Raw genomic sequence first — 19040 nt, forward strand, 5'->3', positions numbered from 1 at the left:
CACATTGAATTTCATTTTTTTCAAGGTAGCGCGTTTACTTTTTATATTTGGAATAAAACTACTGAGATAACAGAAACGCAGTGAAAGATTAGAGAATACTGATCGTGGACCCAGTTGCACAGCAATACGAGGGTGGATGACACCGTTACGCTACTGTCCAAGAACTTTCTGATCCATCCTCGTATATCTTAAAAAAAAAAAAAAGCGGGTTAGCGTGGATTGTGACATAGTATTTCTCAAATGGCCTATGTTTATAGACTCCTAAATTGAATGGGCTTTTCCTTGACCCGTGATCGCCCAGATGAGTTGCTTTTTACCGTTCGTTATTTCACCAGATGTACATCTGACAGACTGAACAGTCTCTAACCTCGCAAGATTGAAAAACGTGGTTTGAAAACTCATAAAGCACAACTGTCAAAATTTGTTTTTGAGTGTTGGGTGGGCTCATTGTTGCCCCCTTGTGGCTGTGGGTGAGAAACGCACCCACTATAACTACGCTACTCACAAACTGTCGAGTGCCAGTGGCTGCCATCCAGCCTCGGGGGCAGTAATTATGACTTGGAGCTTTACCATGAACCAAAGATGATGTCTGCTTTATTTGAAGTGTTTTCCAACAATATTTTTTTCAGTCTTTCAGGGCATCTTCTGGGACTATAGGGATAGAACTAGGAAACATCAGCCACTATAAGCTGTCGGTCATATGAGACCAAGCAAGGCTGAAGCAGATAAACAAAGTGTCTGCTTCAAATATACTGTACAAAATGCATTACGCTTGACAGGTATGCAAACATTTGCTAAATAGGTCCATTTATTTACCTGAGATCTGGGATTCAGATTATTTTGTCGGAGTGGCATCCTGAACAAAATAGTAATTACTTCAGTGATAATAAGAGCACTTGTTATAAGATGAGCAATTACTGTGCAATGATTCAGGACCTGTTTAGTTGGATTCTGACAGAGAAGCTAAAATGAGCTGCTGTCTACTGGCTCGACTTCCATCGTGTGATTGCCATCTTCAGAGATCTGTTGGGGGTGAGGAGTGTGGTCTGCAGGGGCAGGTTGGTCATGGGACTCGTCTTGTTCTTGCCTCGGATCCAGTTCTCGATAGATTCTCTCTCATACGAATACCCATCTGTGAAGCAGACACACTGTGAATGACACCTTAGATACACCAAGGTAATGCACTGTATGTATTGGAGGCATAAATGATGTTTTGGTTTCAACCATTTTTCAACGAACCCGCAGCGATGACTGGATCCTTCATCAGCTCTCTGGTGATGGGACACAGGAATTCATCGGGGGCCTCTGAACCGCTCTGCTCGGCCGTCAGGGCCTCGGCTTTCCTCAGGAGGCGACCACGGAGGCCCACCGACTCTGAGAAACAGACAAGCTGCTCAGGCTCCTGTTCAGCGGGAACGCTTTATTACAGTGGTGCTTGAAACCTGAACATTTTCTAGATTTCAGCATAAATATGACCTAAAACATCATCAGATTTTCACACAAGTCCCGTAAGTAAATAAAGAGAGCCCAGTCCAACAAATAAGACAAAACTATGATACTTTGTCATTTATGTATTGAGGAAAATGATCCAATATTACGTATCTTAGTGGCAAAAGTATGTAAACCTTTTGTTTACGGCAAACCTCCTTGTGACCTCCTTGTGCGGCAACAACTGCAAGTAGACGTTTCCAGTAACTGTTGATCAGTCCAGCTCGTCAGCTCGGAGCAGTTTTAGCTTCCTCCGTACAGAACGGCTTCACCTCTGGGATAGCTGACGGTTTCTCACACAAACTACTCGCTGACTCACACCTGATTATCATCCCATTGACTGAAAACACCTGACTAATTTCACCTTAAAAGGTTCACATACTTTTACCATTTACAGATATGTAATGTTGGATCATTTTCTTAATAAGGAACATTTTAGTCTCATTTGTTTAATTAGGTTTTCTTCATCCATCCTTTAGGACTTGTGAGCAAATCTGATGATCTTTTAGGGCATATTTATGCAAAAGTATTTGAATTAGGAAATTAATAATTCACAAACTTTCAAGCATCACTGCATATCAAATGCGCTGTAATTTCTTGTAACACTTTAAGCTTAGTGAAGCAACAGTTAACATTTCATTTATGGTCTTTGTCAATTATATCATGATTATTTTATCATTGAAGACCAACTCGAATCTCTCATATTTTAATGTTTTCAGTGAAACTGAATCAGTAAGGTGATGGGAACTGCACAGACTGACTTTGTCCTCTCTGGTCTCTCAGAATAAAGAAAAGCAGGAATAAATCTTGATCCGGTTCGATCAGTCTGTGCCGAGACAAAGAGCCGGACACTTTGCTATGTGGCAATGGCTTCCCATCTCAGGCAAGCTAACGTCTCTCATTATTCAACTCCAGAATAATACTCTCAGCAGGTCCAAAATCACTCCGCACACAGCTGCAGGACTCTGACTGACAGCACCCTTTCAATTTGTCATCAGCAGCAAATTTCAGCACCAGCTGAAATGGAGGGACGACCTCTACAACCGATTATCGGTGCGTCCATGTAAAAAAGGAAGAAATTCTCTTTACGACACAATTCGGTAAACAGTCGACTGGTTTCGTTCTTAAAAACTGGTAGCAAGAGTAGAATATCTTAGAAATACTGAAGTCATGAACCACCATTTTCCCAGAGACAAATTTAACCCTAACACCATAAAAAAATAAGTCAAAAAACATTTTAATGTAAATATTACCTATTTAATTATTTGTAGTTTTAAAAACACTTTATCTATTACTTTTATATTCAGCTATAGTTTGTGACAATTTTATTTCCAACACTGGCGGCCTGGTCTCTCACTAAAGCCTGTAATACACCCATCAGTCCACTAGAGGGCAGCGTGGCAGTGTCGGGTTTGGCCTTGCATACGCGTGGAAAGTAAACATATATGTATGACCAGGATCCAAGAAGTCACGAGTGAAAGTACAAAGAGTGATAAATTTCCATGTTCGGAGCAGTTGGATTGGTTGATGGAACCAACACGGGACTTCCACCTGGACAACCGGTGTTTGAGTCTGTGAGAGCATTTAATGTAAGTTACTTACATAACCCAACTTACGTAATGTACTTAACATTAATTACAATAAATTAATTATATCAGCCCAAACCATGATCTTTTCCAACCTCAACCGCGTAGTTTTCGGTGCCTAGGCAAGGCAAAACCAGACACCATCAGGGTATCTTCTAGTGGACTGACGGGTGTATTACACGCTTTGGCGTGTTACAAGTCTAAACTGGAAGCCTCCGTCTTTATCTGTTTGCATTTTCAAATAATTCTATGGTTTGGTCAAAATAATGCATCAACCCAAAATTAACAATTCTTTATCTGAAAATTGCTTAAGCACCAAAATTCTATCAATTCTGCTCACTGCCAGGTATAAACTTCTGATGGGAAAAAGTAATCCTGTTTTATTGAGATGTTGGCCTAAAACTAGTTAACGTTGAATATATTCAGTCTAAAATATACAAAAATCTGCTTGCAAAATGTTCACCAAATGCAGAAAGTTAACTTCTGACATGACCTCACTGTGATCCTGGATGAGCGAATAAGAAAGAGTGTTTCTGAGCTGTGCTGAGGTTCATCATTGAGTCACATGTGCCGAGGAAACTAAATACTAACTTTGGAAATGGCTTAAATTTCTCGATAGTGTGTTTTGTTTTAGCTGTGTAATAACTGTGTAGCAGTTTGAATATAATCGAACTCTCCAGCATTATTTGAACATGTATGTGCTTCCTTATATGCCATGACGTATTGGTGCCCTGCTGTGAGGATATTTGATCCATTTATAGGACATAATCAGCCTCAGAATAACTGAACAGATCTTCACAATCAGCTCCTGTTCGCAGGGGACCACGTTCTCCACTAATGGCAGAAAATGACATATTGTGTCTTAATTTTGCACTCAGGAAGTAGAGATTGAAGAAGGAAAGCCTATGGCTCCCTGTTAATACGAATTTGGTCCCTTGAAATGCTGCATAAAAGTTTAAACACGCAGATGTATTTTTTTGCATGCATGGGAAAATATATTTTTTAACCAGTGTAATTTGATGGAACGCTTCAAAAAAGTGCAGATTGAGGATGTCTCAACAGAGATACGCTGAATTATATCAGAGAGAAACTTTTTTTTCCTCCCTTTACTCAAAGATTCATGAATATTTCATCAAGTAAAGTGTCCTGGAATCTAATTTGCTGTGTGGGTGTGTCTCCTGCATGTGTGAGCGAGTGCACGTCTATAAACGTGCACACATTTAGACGAACAGCATGCATGGAAAATGATAGTTGTTGGTCGCACAGCACAAAAAGGACAGAAAATGTGGCAATCTGTCCTCGATCTGTGGTAATGACGAGAGCTTTCCTCCATACTAAACGCATGGAAAACACACAAGACATGCTTTGCATTACTGAGCAGCACACAGGCGGAAAGTTGGCTTTACTGTTGTGTTACTGTCTGCTGCCGTCCAATTAAAGCAAACACTACGACAGCCAAAAGGGCGTTCTTACTGTGATTAGGGGTGCGATTGTGATGCAGCTAGTTACGTGATTACACTCGGCACAAAGTACTCATATTTACTGCATTTCTGGGCATTGTGGCATTCATGCAGCATGCAAACTGTCTTCAAACATTCTCTTCAAAACTAAGTAAGAATTCAAGATAACACTGTGCTTAGGTAACATACAAGCTTGAAAACCATCTTCTTCCACCAAGACTGCAGAATCCTCTAAATGTGTCATTTCAACAAACAAATATTGTATTTCATTATGCAGTGAGGATGCATAAAATCTAAGAGGTAAATAAGCTATTTATATTTAAAAAAAAAATAAATTCAGAGTTAGACGAGACTATGGGACTGTGAGAAACAGTTTTTCGATCCATCTGTATGTCTGTATGTCATATGGTGGATGGACATCAAAGAAGTTGACTATGGTTACCGCTTTCACTCCTGTATAGTAAACATGAAACAGAGGGTGGGAGTTTTTTGGTGATTGTTGTGATTAAAAATGCTTGATTTTGCAGTGGACTCAAAAATTCGGATGGAATTTGCGTAATTTTAAGTGAGTTTTTTACGTAAAATTACAGGAATTAGAAAAAATTACAAGTTGAGAATGAAACATTTGTAATAACTTCCTGTGATAATAATCATGCTGCACATCACATACATGTTTTAGTTCTAGTCTTTTTAAAATGTATTAATTGAACTTGAAATTGAAAACCACGGGGTTAAAAGTTACAAAATAAATCATAAAAGTGGCGTAGCTTCACAGAACAGACAGTGGGTGGGTGTTTGAAAGCAGAATAGACCAAACAGAAAGCAGGTTAGAATAGACCAATGGGAAAGCAGGATGAAATAGACCAATCACATAGCAGGATAGGTTGAATAGGAGTCTGTAGAGCCAGATGCTTTTTGGAGCCGGCCCCTAGTGGACCTCGGTGGTATTGCAGTTTCAGGCACTGGCTTTCAGACTCGGAGGCTAGGTCCACCTGTATATACAGCCTATGGTTATCAGTCAGATCCAACACTTGGCCCTCCCTTGCATGTCCAAATATGGTCAATTGTGGCTCCAAAAAAACAAGATGGCAACAGCCAAAATGCTGAATTTGAGGCCTCAAAACAGAACTTCACAAACCAACGGGTCTGAAAGGAACAAAATCTACTTACAAGCTCTTCTTAAGCTCACTAAACACTAAACTCAACACAATACGTCTCATTTGTTTACTTCATTCGAAATCTTAAATGTAGAAATGACAGGCGAAAGTCAAAATGGCCATTATAGACAGATAATATTAATTTAAATGCCTGCATGAATATGAATTAGTGTATTTACAAAAAAAATATCTAAAACATCACTGGTGCAGACATTTGCACATTATTTTCTGTTGCACTGTGCTGTTGCTGCTAATCCACTGGTGACTACGGTTTTCCTGGTCACAGTTGGGATGGAGACTTTCCACACTGTGACCTTGGACGATCCTGAATGGACTAATCTTATTGTCGGAGGGATTATCATTGTTGGTGACGTAAAGGTCATCCCGCGGGGTACTGTCCTCAGTGTGATTTGTGATTGTATAAGCACACAGAGAGGCTGCAGCTTCCCGTCCCGAAATCAGATCACGATTTGGGAGGAGTTATGGAGAAAAAAAATAAATCAGAGCATCAATGAAAGCAGCTTATATCATTGCTTTCCAATTGCGCCTTGTCATGTTTTAGGATCAGAGAATAAATCCCCACAAAAACACTGAATCCCAATTTGCCTGTGAGCATACTGTACACTATAATGTACGTGACTGTTTTATCTTCCATCCTCACCAATTCCCAGCTCAGTCGCTGTTTCCTTGTTCAGCTGGATAAGCTCTGGTCCATCCATGTTGTTGGCTTTAAAGATACTGACAAGCTCCTCAAGTCCCTCCTCATTCAGCCAAGTCTGCACATCCTCCTCTGACCAATCAGCAAGCAGCAGCAGCCTGAAGTGACCCGGCAACTTCCTTCCTGCAAAACACACAACAGGAAGGGAAGAAATGTTCTGCTGTTTTGCCCCCGAATCCTGCAACAAACCAATTTCCCCTCAGACTCCACAGAAAAGGAAGCATTCCCTCTGTGGTGATGTGGGAGTGATAATTACTTTCATGTGCAAACCACACACATGGTAGCGTTTCCATCACTTGAGAGGACGTTGACTTTAACATTGAACTAAGTCTTCTTACTATAATTCACTGAACACTGGTCCCCACAAGTGACTCTGTGAACACAGTGATACTACAAGAGGAAAACAAGTACACACACACCTGACTTCACATGCAAGCGTGTAATCTACTACGGGAAAGAAAATGAAGCCGGGGGTTGTGTTATTTCAGTCCGTGCCAGCATGCGGCTCATCAACCTCCACGTTGCTGCGCGAGTGAGCGGCCGTCATTCATCACAAACAGCGCAGACAAACTGGCCTGTTGTGTGTTGGTCCCGTTAATGAGTCCTCACAGCAGCCTCAGCGTTCCCATCGCCGATCATTAGCCTTGTGACAGATAACCCGGAGGGTTAGGAGGTGTAGCTCATTACCACACTAACCCTCCAACCCCCCCTCCACACACACGCACACGCACACGCACACGCACGCACACACACACACACACACACACCTCTTGATGACCTCTGCTAGGCTGAAAAATATTCAGTTCAAATTTTCTTCCAGATAACATTATGATCTTGGAAAACTCCATTAAAACATGTCTGAACTGCATATTGATCCAATCAGGCTGCTGTTCATCGATAAACTGGCATTTCTGAATAGGATTTGAATTTGTCTGCAGAAGATTGTTGAATATTTGAGCTAAAACTAAACCTTCCATAGATCCTTTTTCACAGCAGACATTTTGACTTGTCACAATAGGAAAATAATAAAGGATGGCTCCGTTCCATTCAGTGTCCCAGTAAGCCATTCAGTGTCCCAGTAAGCCATTCAGTGTCCCAGTAAGCCGTGACAGTGAACCAGCGTGTACAAAAGCAGGACCTCCTCTATGTGGATTGCAGCCGTCTTTAATACACCTGTGCTTTCTCTACGGTGACAAATCGAAATGCCAGCTGTGAAAGAGACAATTTTCTTTTTTGCAAGAGTAAAACTCTCCAAGAAGAATTCCCGCTCCGAACACATTTACACTCAGTGGAAACATTCACTTGAGCAGAGTAACACCACCTCCTCTGCAGCCATGGCTGATAGCGTCTGGAGTCTCTCAGTCTAGGAGGCTGAGTCATGCAAACGCTGTGCCAAAAGCATGAAACCTCAGCGCTTCACGGCAGTCTGGGACAGCTCAGACTGCACTGCTTAATTACTTGGACAGATGCACATATGAAGCCCTTTTCGTCATCTCCATTCTTCACAGCTTAAAGGATAAGGCTGGTGATCGTCTATTTTTTCTCACTGTCAACAAATCCCATGAAAAGACCAAAACCAACAATGAACTGACCCCAGTAATAAGTTTTGCTTTCATAGCCAAATGCTGATGACATATTTCTCTGTGCCGTGGAACCTCGTTGTGGACCAAAAACTACAAAAGCATAATGTTTTGGTAATAGTGTATTTTCAGTCAGTCCTCCTGTAGATTCTCACGAGCTCGCTGAATGCAAATGAATCTGCTGCTCAGAATAGTGAAATGCAGACAACCCACTAATTACTCTGGTCTGAGTTGATTAAATGATTACTTTAGGTTTATAAAGCAACCTTTCTTCAAGAAAGAATGGTGGTGAAACGGCTCCGGAAAGATGATGAAGAACAAAAAGGAGTCATCAGATACGTATTTTGTGAAGTTTAACTTCCCATGGCGTCCAAAAATCAGCTTGCACACTGTTCAGTAATAAACAACAAGGTTTGTTAATTATTGTATGAACTAACTGCAACAGTAAAGTGATTAGTTTGTATTACGCAGGCTCCTGTGTGCTGCATGGATTTGGGACACTGACAGTTTAAACATGCACACACAGGTGACATTTGGCAACATAAACGGCAGAATAGCATATTTTTATCTTTTTATTTTTCAGTTCTCTTTCAGGGTTTTTTATTCCCTCATGTTTCTTGACTATCTTGTCTTAATGTCTTTTATAAAGCACTCTGAAATGCCTTGCTGTACAAATAGACTTGCTTTGTGAGTACACAGCGATGTGCTTTGCCAACATTAATGGTAAATGGCCTTCACTTGTAACTTGGGGTTCAGTGTTCATTTTGGCATGTGGACCAAAGGACTTGGAAATCAAATCACTACTCTTATGATGGGTGGAAACCTGGTCTACCATCTGAGTCACAGCCGCCACATCAGCACACTAACATGCTCTCACTGATAATATTTAGCTGAAATATTGTTTACCATGTTCCCTCTCCAAGTTAAGAATATTAGCTACACAGGATGAAGCTGATGGGATTGTCATTAGTTTTAAAGGTATTTGCTCATAAACCAAAGTACATTTTACAGTCTACTATGGCTAAAAAATGTTGAGCCTCTTCTATGACGAACAGCTGGGTTTAGGGGAAAGATTTGAGCAACGGACCAATACAATTGCTGCTTTTGTTCCGTTTCATGGGACTCGCTGACATTAAAAAAAATCCTGACTAATGCCAGCCTTATCCTTTCAAGACAGACAGTCGTTATTTCATTTCATTCATTGCTTTTGGATCCCCATTTGCTACACCTGATTTGGGTCACACAGCACAATATACATAATAAATGCACGACAAACAAAAATCACAAGAGAAGCATTCAATCACAAACAGATAAAACAGTGCAGCACAACGATAGAAAGGCTATTTTCAGTGAACCCAGACATGAAATTATTAAAACACCTGCACATGACACTGAAGCAGTCACACAAGACACAAAGAATTCAAATAAAACAGCATTGCTTCAAGCTCAAAGCATAACTGTGACTGGCTGAAGATTTCTGAGGGCAAAACAAGAGTGATGTGTTCATTTACCTCGACAGGGTGTCTGCTTTGATTCAACTGCTGCAGAAAAACATAAAAGGGAATAAGTTTAAAGTGTGAAACGAAAGAAAGAAACCAGATTAAAGGGGAGACACACAGAGAGAAAGAGGTGGAGGCATGAACAAAATAGGCAGATCTTCATAGTTTGCTTTGTCGACATGAACCAGACTAATGGCAGATGAGGGAGCTGCACTGGTGAAGCTTCGAGCCTCCAGATGTCTCACGATTGCTCCTTTTCATTTAGCATTCAAAATGAGTTCTTTCATGTTGGGTTGGGACTTTTTCTTAATGTCTTAAGGAGCATTTACCTCCCTAACAAACGCTCTCTGAGGCTCGGTGGTCGTTTCCACTGCTGCAATAATAAACATCAATCTCAATTCCTCCTCTGGACACTGCAGCCAGACAGCAACACAGAAGCTTCTCTGGCTGGATATCTCCTCAAACACTCTTTTGGGAGGCTTCAGCGCTACAAATGGCTTCTGGGCTTTGAAGCGCTGGTAACAGTCCGTTTGAAACGTGTTTGTGCATTTGTAGGCGCCGAGTATTTACCCGCTGTAGCGTCTTCTATTCTCCACACGTTCACCGATCTGTCCGTGGAGCCAGTTGCAATCCAGGGAAAGGTGGGAGACAGAGCAACAGCAGTCACATACCTGCAGGAAGGAGGAAGAGGAGCAGGAATGTTAAAGATGTGTGCGACAGACTGAAACCAGCACAGGAAGAGATTGGCCTTAAAAGCCACATTCCCCTAAAACAAAAAATAATGTGAAAAAGTCCAGTCTTATGGATCATGCAGCATCTTAAATCCTTTCATGCACTTCAAGGCACTCTGCTGGTTCGTACCTGTGGTGCCACATCAATGACTGTGCAGAAAGCAGGGCTGTAAATGTACTGTTGCATCACTGCACCCAGACTAATCAATCAAAACTAATCAAAATAGAAAAAAAAAACCTCAAAATTCACATTTAGATCTAAAACACACTGCAGAGATTGCACTGCGACGGGAGCTCAGGTCTTTTACCCGTCGTGGTGTTTGATGGTGTGGAGCAGCGTTCCCAGGGTCTGGAAACAAAGTACAAACAAACATCGACAAAACGGGAATGTTTGGCCTCTCTGCTTGTAGTTTGAATCATCGGTTAGGAATCGTCTCAGACACACTTAAAGTGAAGCATCACACAAAAACAACCATTCATGTTGGAAGTGTGTTTGTGCTTCACTCACCGCATCATATACTGCAACACTTTTATCCACCGAGCTGTAGAATAATCAGAGTACAGAGTCATCTTCATTTGCAGAATCCATATGCATTTACATTATAGAATAACATTAAATAAGATTAATAACCTTCAGGATGTTTGAATTCAAGCCAGGAACAGCAGAAGGACACAACAGAAGCTAAACTATAACCAAACACACTCCTCCAGTGGCCGACTGAGAGAACAGCAGGATCAATGCTCAGCAGTGGCATCTGCTGTTTGCAGTGCACAAGGATTAAAGACGTAGGGGAGATTAATGGGAAACGTAATTCGTCCCGAACGAGCAAATCATTTCACAGCACATAATAAAACAAATGACATCACAAAACAGGATCTGACGGGCACAAAATAAATCAATAGTCGGTTGCCAAAGTGGGAGGTATTTATTGGTTCTTCTCACAGATGTTTGTGAGAAGGAGAGTGCGTGTGATTGAGTGTGTTACCCCGAGACGACCAGCTGTCCATCAGAAGAGAAGCCACAAGACAGGACTGGAGCCGACTGGCCAGTGAGAGAGTGAAGCAGCTTCATGGTGCAGACTGGGGGTCCACACACACACACACACACACACACACACACACACACACACACACACACACACACACACACACACACACACATTAAAGTAAATCTATATCTTAATTAGATACGTTTTGGACCCCCTGAAGTAAACCAAAAATACTAGGATTTAGTCTAATAAATAAATAAATGAACAAACAGTTCAGCCTTTTCAGCTACCAGTAACTGCCTTCTCTCTTGCAGCCGTGCCACCTGCTGACAGCTGCTTGAAAACAAAAGATATCATTTTTGCCAATAAATGTGAGACTATGAACACTGCATTCATTTTATGAGCTAAAAACTAAACGGGACTGTGTGTGCATTTTAAATCATCAGCCTATAAACACACAGATATCAAATGAAACCTCCCTCCTGTTTTCAGTGGGAGGATAGTTTGTTATTTGCATGCAGTTTTGTGACTGATTTGAAACAGCAGCACAGTTGAAGTTAGGAGAACAGAACACAGTACCGCATGGTGAAACCTGACAAAATTCAAATGTACACCTGAGAGATCAAAATGAACAAACGTGACGTGTGGATGGGAGGTGTCAACGTGCTGATGGGTGAGGTGGAGGGAAAACTTCCAAACTGACAACATTTAAACATCTGTTGATAAAACAGAGGAACAAGTCAGACCTGACATGAGGACATTTCCTTTGGATAGAGACATGAAAACACAATATAGAGCTTGTACACAAGCAGGGAGTAGAAAATAAATTCTATATCGACAGCAATCTCAGCTAGAAAATTGTTCCCTCTGCTTCCCTGAATCGCCTCCAGTTGAGTCTCTTCTGCATATAACAGTGGAAGAGGGGTTCAAGCATGCAGTCCTCTTGCAAAGACAAGATAAATGTATGCTTCACAAACAAGCCTGCTGCAGTCTCCTCCACATCTGAGAAGTTACATTCTAAAGAAATGAAATATTGTTCAGAGGCCATTCTGCAAGCTGAGCAAAGATTGAAAAAAAAATCTCCATGGACTTGGGTCACCATGAGGGACACATCAAATCCTCCCCAGGAATGGCCGTTACCACGGCAACACATCTAAGGAACTAACAACATGGTATGTTGACAGACATAACACAGATACAGTCTTCTGTCGCCTGGTTACGCAACCTTTGAACACAGAAAATGTCCTCGCTCTGCAGCCGGTGGTACGAGATATAAATGTCACACAGGATGTATGCACCTGATTTCACTCCAACACACACACACACACACACACACACACACACACACACACACACACACACACACACACACACACACACACACACACACACACACACACACACACACCTCTGCTGCCAGAGCTGTATTTCAGCAATGTCTTAAAGTGATCCATTATTAATGAGTCAGTCTGCAGCTGATTTTTTTACTCCACACTAATAAAATTCTCTCTCTCTCTCTCTCTGTCTCTCTCTGTCTCTCTCTCTCTCTGTCTCTCTGTCTCTCTCTGTCTCTCTCTCTCTCTCTCTCTGTCTCTCTGTCTCTCTCTGTCTCTCTCTCTCTCTGTCTCTCTCTCTCTCTCCATGGAGTGAGGGAGCTTTTGGCAGAGGTCAGCAGAGGTCAGCAGAGGTCAGCAGAGGTCGGCCTACCTGCCCCTTCACGCTGGGAAACAATCCATATCTTCAGCTGGCTGTCCTGTCCACAGGAGGCCAGTCGAAGCTCCACACAGCAGCCGCCTGCAGAACAAAAGAAGCCACATCGCCTTTTTCTGAATGTTTGTGCTTCACTGAGACCAGAAGGAACACAAGATAAATGTGATCTGACATTCTGTTTGAGAAGTGGAACAACATGTGGCAAGCATCTTTTACATTTTTATTAGTGCCAGATATTGAAGTCTAGGAATAGATGTAGATAGTTTTTAAACTGTAAACAGTCAAAGACAACAAATGTAAGTTTTATCGTTGCAGGATGAATTTATGTTTTGGAAAAGGTGAGCAAAAAGAAAACCAAAACTGCTTTTCTGTTACAATCTTAAGGATTGGTTTACACCAAATTACACTGTTAGAACCACTTATACTGAAGAAATAGTCTCAAAGAAGACTATTACGTATGTCACCACACTGTGTTCTCAATCTATGAATCTGCAGATCATTTTGTTTTTACAATTACTATAATTTCGTAAAAGAAAGGCCATACAACAGTAAAAAATAATGAAAACTGCAAGCAGCGCTCTGCGGGCCTCGCACGCTGCACGTCGGGGATCCAGCGGGTCGGAGCCTCCGGTTCTCTGACGTGCAGCACGCCAAGCTCCACATATTCACGCTTGCAGTTTACATTTTTTTCTCAATCTCGTTCCTTATTCTTCTTAAAAAAAAATTGGCTTTTTTTGGCAGCTTTAACATCTTCAAAAACTCATGAAAGTTGGTGCCTGAAGTTTCATGAGGTTCGGAGCATCGTTTGACCTTAAACATCAACTTCCTGTGTCACGGCCAAACATCAAACTTAGCTGCATCGCCCTGATTATACTATATATTATATATTATATACTATATACTATACATTATATACTATATACAATATACTATATATTATATACTATGTACTATATACTCTATGCAATATACTATATACAAAATACTATTTACAATATACTATATACAATATACTCTATCCTCTATACAATATACAATATACAATATACTCTATACAAAAATAAATTTTGGGTCACTTTTTGGACGACATGCTATAGTTTGACTTTTCTTTGAATATTTTGGATGACTTTATCACTTTTTGGAGTATGACCTTTTTCTGATGCATGCATGCCTCAAGTTACTTCTCACTGTGAGGCAACTGCTCTAACCAGTGCACCACTGTGTCATACTATATGTATGTACGTTGTCCGAAATATGAAAACAAATAAAAGTCTCACGTGGCTCTCATGTGGTCTGCAGTGATATTAAATATCTTCCTGTAATGTGTTGTGAATGCAAAACTTTTTCAATTTCTCCAAACGTTTCAACTTCACTAAAAGTTGAATCACCATCAACAGCTGGAATCTGAACCATGAATATCAACCTTGGTGAAGGAGAATCTTTTATCTGTTTAGTTAACCAGACTGTCGACTGAGTCTCTGGAAGCTCTGAGTGAACTCCGTGGTACACTTTCTCCTGCCACGTCTCTTTCTGCAGCGCCGAAGATAGTCCTGCGGTCTACGACGCCGACTCCCAGCTGGAAACGACCTCATGAAGACACGGGTTCGAGCCCCGCCGAGGTAATACAACACACATGGTTCACGGTTTACCCGCCGAGGTAACACAACACACATGGTTCACCGTTTACCCGCCGAGGTAACACAAAACACACGAGGTTCACCGTTTACCCGCCGAGGTAACACAACACACGAGGTTCACAGAGGGCGAGATCTCCTAAGGCGAGTCCCTGTAAGGGTAAGCCACAAACCAAAAGAGACTTTTTTTTTCATTGTGTACTGGTTGAGTTGCTTCAGTGAGAAGTAACTTGAGGCATGTCAGTTCAGAAAAAGGTCATACTCCAAAAAGTCAGAAAAAAGTCTTACGATAACATGTCTAAAATATGGAAAAAGTCATATTATAGCATGTCGCCTGAAATATGATTAAAAAAAAAAGTCACACCAGAGCATGATATATCTCCTTCAAATTTCTGACGACATGCTATAAGTCTGACTTCCGTTCAAGTTATGGAAGCTAACAGTGGTGCAGCTGTCAGAGTTGTTGTCGCTCAGTCGAAAGGTCCTGGGTTCGATTCCCGCCTGCGACTTTCAATGTGAATTCCTTATTCCTGCAAAACTAATGACCTGAAAGTAATGTTTGTTGTCCATAATATGTATGACTAACTTATGCATGTCCATAATGTAAAACATTACATTCAAGCAAGAACATGCAATCCTCCACACTAAGTTCCAGACCCCATATCGAGCCCAGAAGCTCCTGATTGTGAGATGACAACGCTGGTTTGGAACTTCAACATTCTTGATGACTCTATTGCATGCTTGTCTGACTTATATGACTTATATAACTTTTAAACATGTTAAAGAAGAGTGATCTACGGTGCAGTGGTTGGTGTTGTTGCCTCCCATTCAGAAGGTTCCAGGTTCGAGACTCACCAGGGAAAGGATGACATTAACATCCTAGATGAAAAGCCATGTAAAGGGCAAGAATTGAACCTGGAACCTTCTGACTGGGAGGCAACAACACTAACCACCGCACCACTGTGCTTTCTTCAAGAAAATGTTTAAAAGTTATACAAGTCAGACAAACATGCAACAAAGGCAGCACAACTTTGCAGTTGCTAGCGTTGTCATCTCACAATCAGGAAGTACTCGGTTCGATCAGGGGCGTGGAACTCTGTCTGTAGAGGATTGAATGTTCTTGCTTGGAGTGTGACTTTGTCACAATTATGACTACATGATGTTTGTTTTACATCATGGACTATATGCACGATAACATGCATAAGTTAGTCATCCATACTTTAATTTACTTATTATTTATGCAGGAACATGCAAATTCCACTTAGGAAGTCTTAGGCGGGGATCGAACCACTGACCTTTAGACTGTGAGACGACAACGCTGACAACTGCACTATTGTGTTGCCTGACATAATTTAAACGGAAGGCATGTCGTCTGAAATATGATCAAAAAGTCATAAAACCACCGCACCACTGTGCTTTCTTCAGGAAAATGTTTAAAAGTCATATAAATCAGACAAACATGCAATAAAGGCATAGTGAGGGTGTTAGAGAGGATTCCTGGTGCGAGCTCTGTCCACAGCAAGAGTTGGAGCAGTTGCAGTGTAGAGAGGAAATGCAAGGAAAGGAACAGATAGCGGAAGAAGCCGAGGACCACATTCCAGATTTAGCTGTAAGTAGCAGGGAAATTAGAAATGTAGAAAAGAAAAATAACTCGCTCGCCGTGACACAGGAAGTTGATGTTTAAGGTCAAGGGATGTTTGAAACATCACGAAACGTGTGACATACATCCGGCGTGGTGAGACGATACGTTATCTACCTGTTTTGCGAGAAGACGGCTTCGGGGAGGCGGCGCAAGGGAGTGCGAGGGCCCGTACATCACCGCTTGCAGTTTTAATTTCAGTCCTACCTGAATTTCAGATGAAAGGTGCAGAATTTCTTAACAGCAAAATATCTCCAAACCTCAGCAGACTAAAACCAAACTATGTGCGTATCAAGGTGACACTAGTCACAACTGAATATTAGAGGGAATAGGTCTTTTTTGAGTGAAATAATCCTTTAAACACTCAGAACTCACCAACTTTGAACTGGGGAGCGAAGCTGCAGCAGGTGACTCCCAGGTCGTGGGCGTCTTTCTCAGCATGCAGCAGCCTGACATCCACATCCCAGACTTTGAGGTCTCCGTGGGTGCAGCCGGTCACAAACAGCTGACCACACGGAGGGAAGCAGCAAGCCACAACGCTGGCCTCGCTCACCGCACAGCGGCTGTGGGGGAAAATGTTGGTGGTTAGCTGTGTTATTGACCACAAGGTTTACCAGGAAGTGTATGAACAGGACTTGATGTAGAACACTTAATCCTGCTCGAGTTCTTTCAGACAAATTAGTTTCAGGCTGTGGAGTCCTTGAGATTCTTTGAACCACCTGTGAGGGTCTTAAAAGACGCAGCAGGCCTCAGGCTGCTTGTAAAAGCTGTGACAGAGCACACGTAATTTCTGTGAAATCAGAGGATTAAAATAAAAACAATTAAAATAACCTTAAAAATGTTTTCTTATTAGCCTATTTTAACAGAATTATTGAATTTGTGTTTGTCTCGCTGGTTGTGCTCTTTGATTAGTTCCTTTTAGTCTGATAGAGCAGTAACCTGAAGTTAAACCTGCTAGTCTTTCTGAAATCATGTTTTTCTCTCTCTAGATGATTAGATCATCGAGTTAAATCCAGTTAAAGTACAGTATTTTCAAAGCCCTAAAAATGGTCCTCACTCAATTGAAGTGGGGCTCAGTTGGAAAAATCAAATGTCACATATTTTTGAGCACTGATTAAAATTCAGAAATCAAACTGATGACAGTTGTGTGCTGACTTCATCTGCTGATGAAGGCTCAACTGGAACCATTTGATCAAGCAGTCAAGTTTGATCAAACATTTTTTACTGGTGGAACAAGTGATTAATCAGTTTGCTGACAGAAATGATCAATTGATGAGCAACTATTTTGATAATCAGTTACTTTTGAAATAAAATACTGAACATTTACTGGCTCCAGCTTCTCACATGATACTTTTGTCACAATAAGATTGCATAAAACAAGACATTTGGAGATCTGTGTAAATTACAGCTGGTATTTACCACTATTTTCCTCACATTAGATGAACTAAAAGATAACAAATTAAGATTCACTGTGCTTTGAGCATTAAACTATCAATAAACAATAAGGACTCACGTTGTCTCCTGAGTACAAACGTTTTAGGCCTAAAAAAAAGAGTACTTTGATACTCCAAGGCTGGAATTAGGCAGGAAATTGGTCCTTAATTGGCCCTGAAGGAAACTCCTGCTGACTGCATGGATCACACTGTACCTGAGGAGTGTCTTGGTAGGGAAGTCCCAGAGAGCCACGGTGCCATCACTGGCCCCTGCCAGCAGGAGGCCCGGGTGCTGCAGCGCTGCGGTCACCTCACCTGTCTCCGGTCACCTCACCTGTCTCTCACCTGTCTCCGGTCACCTCACCTGTCTCTCACCTGTCTCCGGTCACCTCACCTGCCACAGGAGCCGAAGCGGCAGCAGTGAACCCCGGAGCCGTGACCCGTCAGAGGCGAGAAAGGCAGCTCCGAGAAGTCGGCGTGGTTATAAACACGGAGGGTTTTATCACCTGAGCAGGAGAGACGGAGAGGAGGCGCAGCAGCTGACCTCGTCTGTGTGGTGTCGAAGAGTGCACATTCAAGACACCATTTTGTGACAGACAGCTGTGTGCTGGCTCAGCGGAGGAAGCAGCCCGCTCGCAAGGTGGCGCAAACTGCTCAAATATTTCACTGTTGACACCCGATGAGACTATTCTGCCTCTTCTTTCTGCTGCCTGACGTTTGGCCAAAGCTGACAGCACCGACCGAGACTTCCTCTTCCAGCACCGACCGAGACCTCCTCTTCCAGCACCGACCGAGACTTCCTCTTCCAGCACCGACCGAGACTTCCTCTTCCAGCACCGACCGAGACTTCCTCTTCCAGCACCGACCTCCTTCTTCCAGCACCGACCGAGACTTCCTCTTCCAGCACCGACCGAGACTTCCTCTTCCAGCACCGACCGAGACTTCCTCTTCCAGCACCGATCTCCTTCTTCCAGCACCGACCGAGACTTCCTCTTCCAGCACCGACCGAGACTTCCTCTTCCAGCACCGACCGAGACTTCCTCTTCCAGCACAGCCATAAAATGTGCTTCACGGTCAGCTGTAATCAGCCATGTGACGCCGAGTTATTGCTGTTACACAACGTTCAGAGTCGAGTGGTGTCGATTGTATAATAAAGTCATTAATAGTTTGAGGTTCTTTCAAAATAAACTGGTCAGATTAAGCAGAAGTCTTGATAAACTGCATATTTTCTGACCAGTCCAAAGCGCTCCTTTGTATTAATCATGCTGTTGAATGAGCAGCTTGATGTGACACCTGTCAGGTGGACAGGTTATCTTGGCAAAAGTGAAGCCCTCACACGGATTTTAATACATTTGTGGACAAACATTTTTTATGAAAGTATGTTGAAACATGAAATGATTTTAACTACTTGATAAG

At 42.0% G+C, this 19040-nt stretch overlaps 1 protein-coding gene across 1 annotated transcript; it reads right to left on the bottom strand.

Moving 5' to 3' along the window:
• Window positions 1-786: 786 nt before the first annotated feature.
• On the bottom strand, window positions 787-18703 carry LOC138200815 (WD repeat, SAM and U-box domain-containing protein 1-like). The gene is made up of 12 exons (XM_069153718.1): window positions 18131-18703; window positions 16567-16754; window positions 16309-16398; window positions 12916-13002; window positions 11206-11299; window positions 10728-10761; window positions 10528-10568; window positions 10059-10159; window positions 9501-9530; window positions 6353-6532; window positions 1240-1374; window positions 787-1132 (listed from the first exon to the last, which is right to left on the bottom strand). The coding sequence occupies exons 1-12, from the start codon at window positions 18196-18198 to the stop codon at window positions 981-983; spliced, it is 1200 nt and encodes a 399-aa protein (XP_069009819.1). The 5' UTR covers window positions 18199-18703; the 3' UTR covers window positions 787-980.
• Between the last annotated feature and the right edge of the window lie 337 nt (window positions 18704-19040).

This window comes from Embiotoca jacksoni, unplaced genomic scaffold, assembly GCF_022577435.1.
Source record: "Embiotoca jacksoni isolate LCO1_2020_lvr unplaced genomic scaffold, fEmbJac1.0.p SCAF_2, whole genome shotgun sequence".
Lineage (NCBI taxonomy): Eukaryota > Metazoa > Chordata > Actinopteri > Embiotocidae > Embiotoca > Embiotoca jacksoni.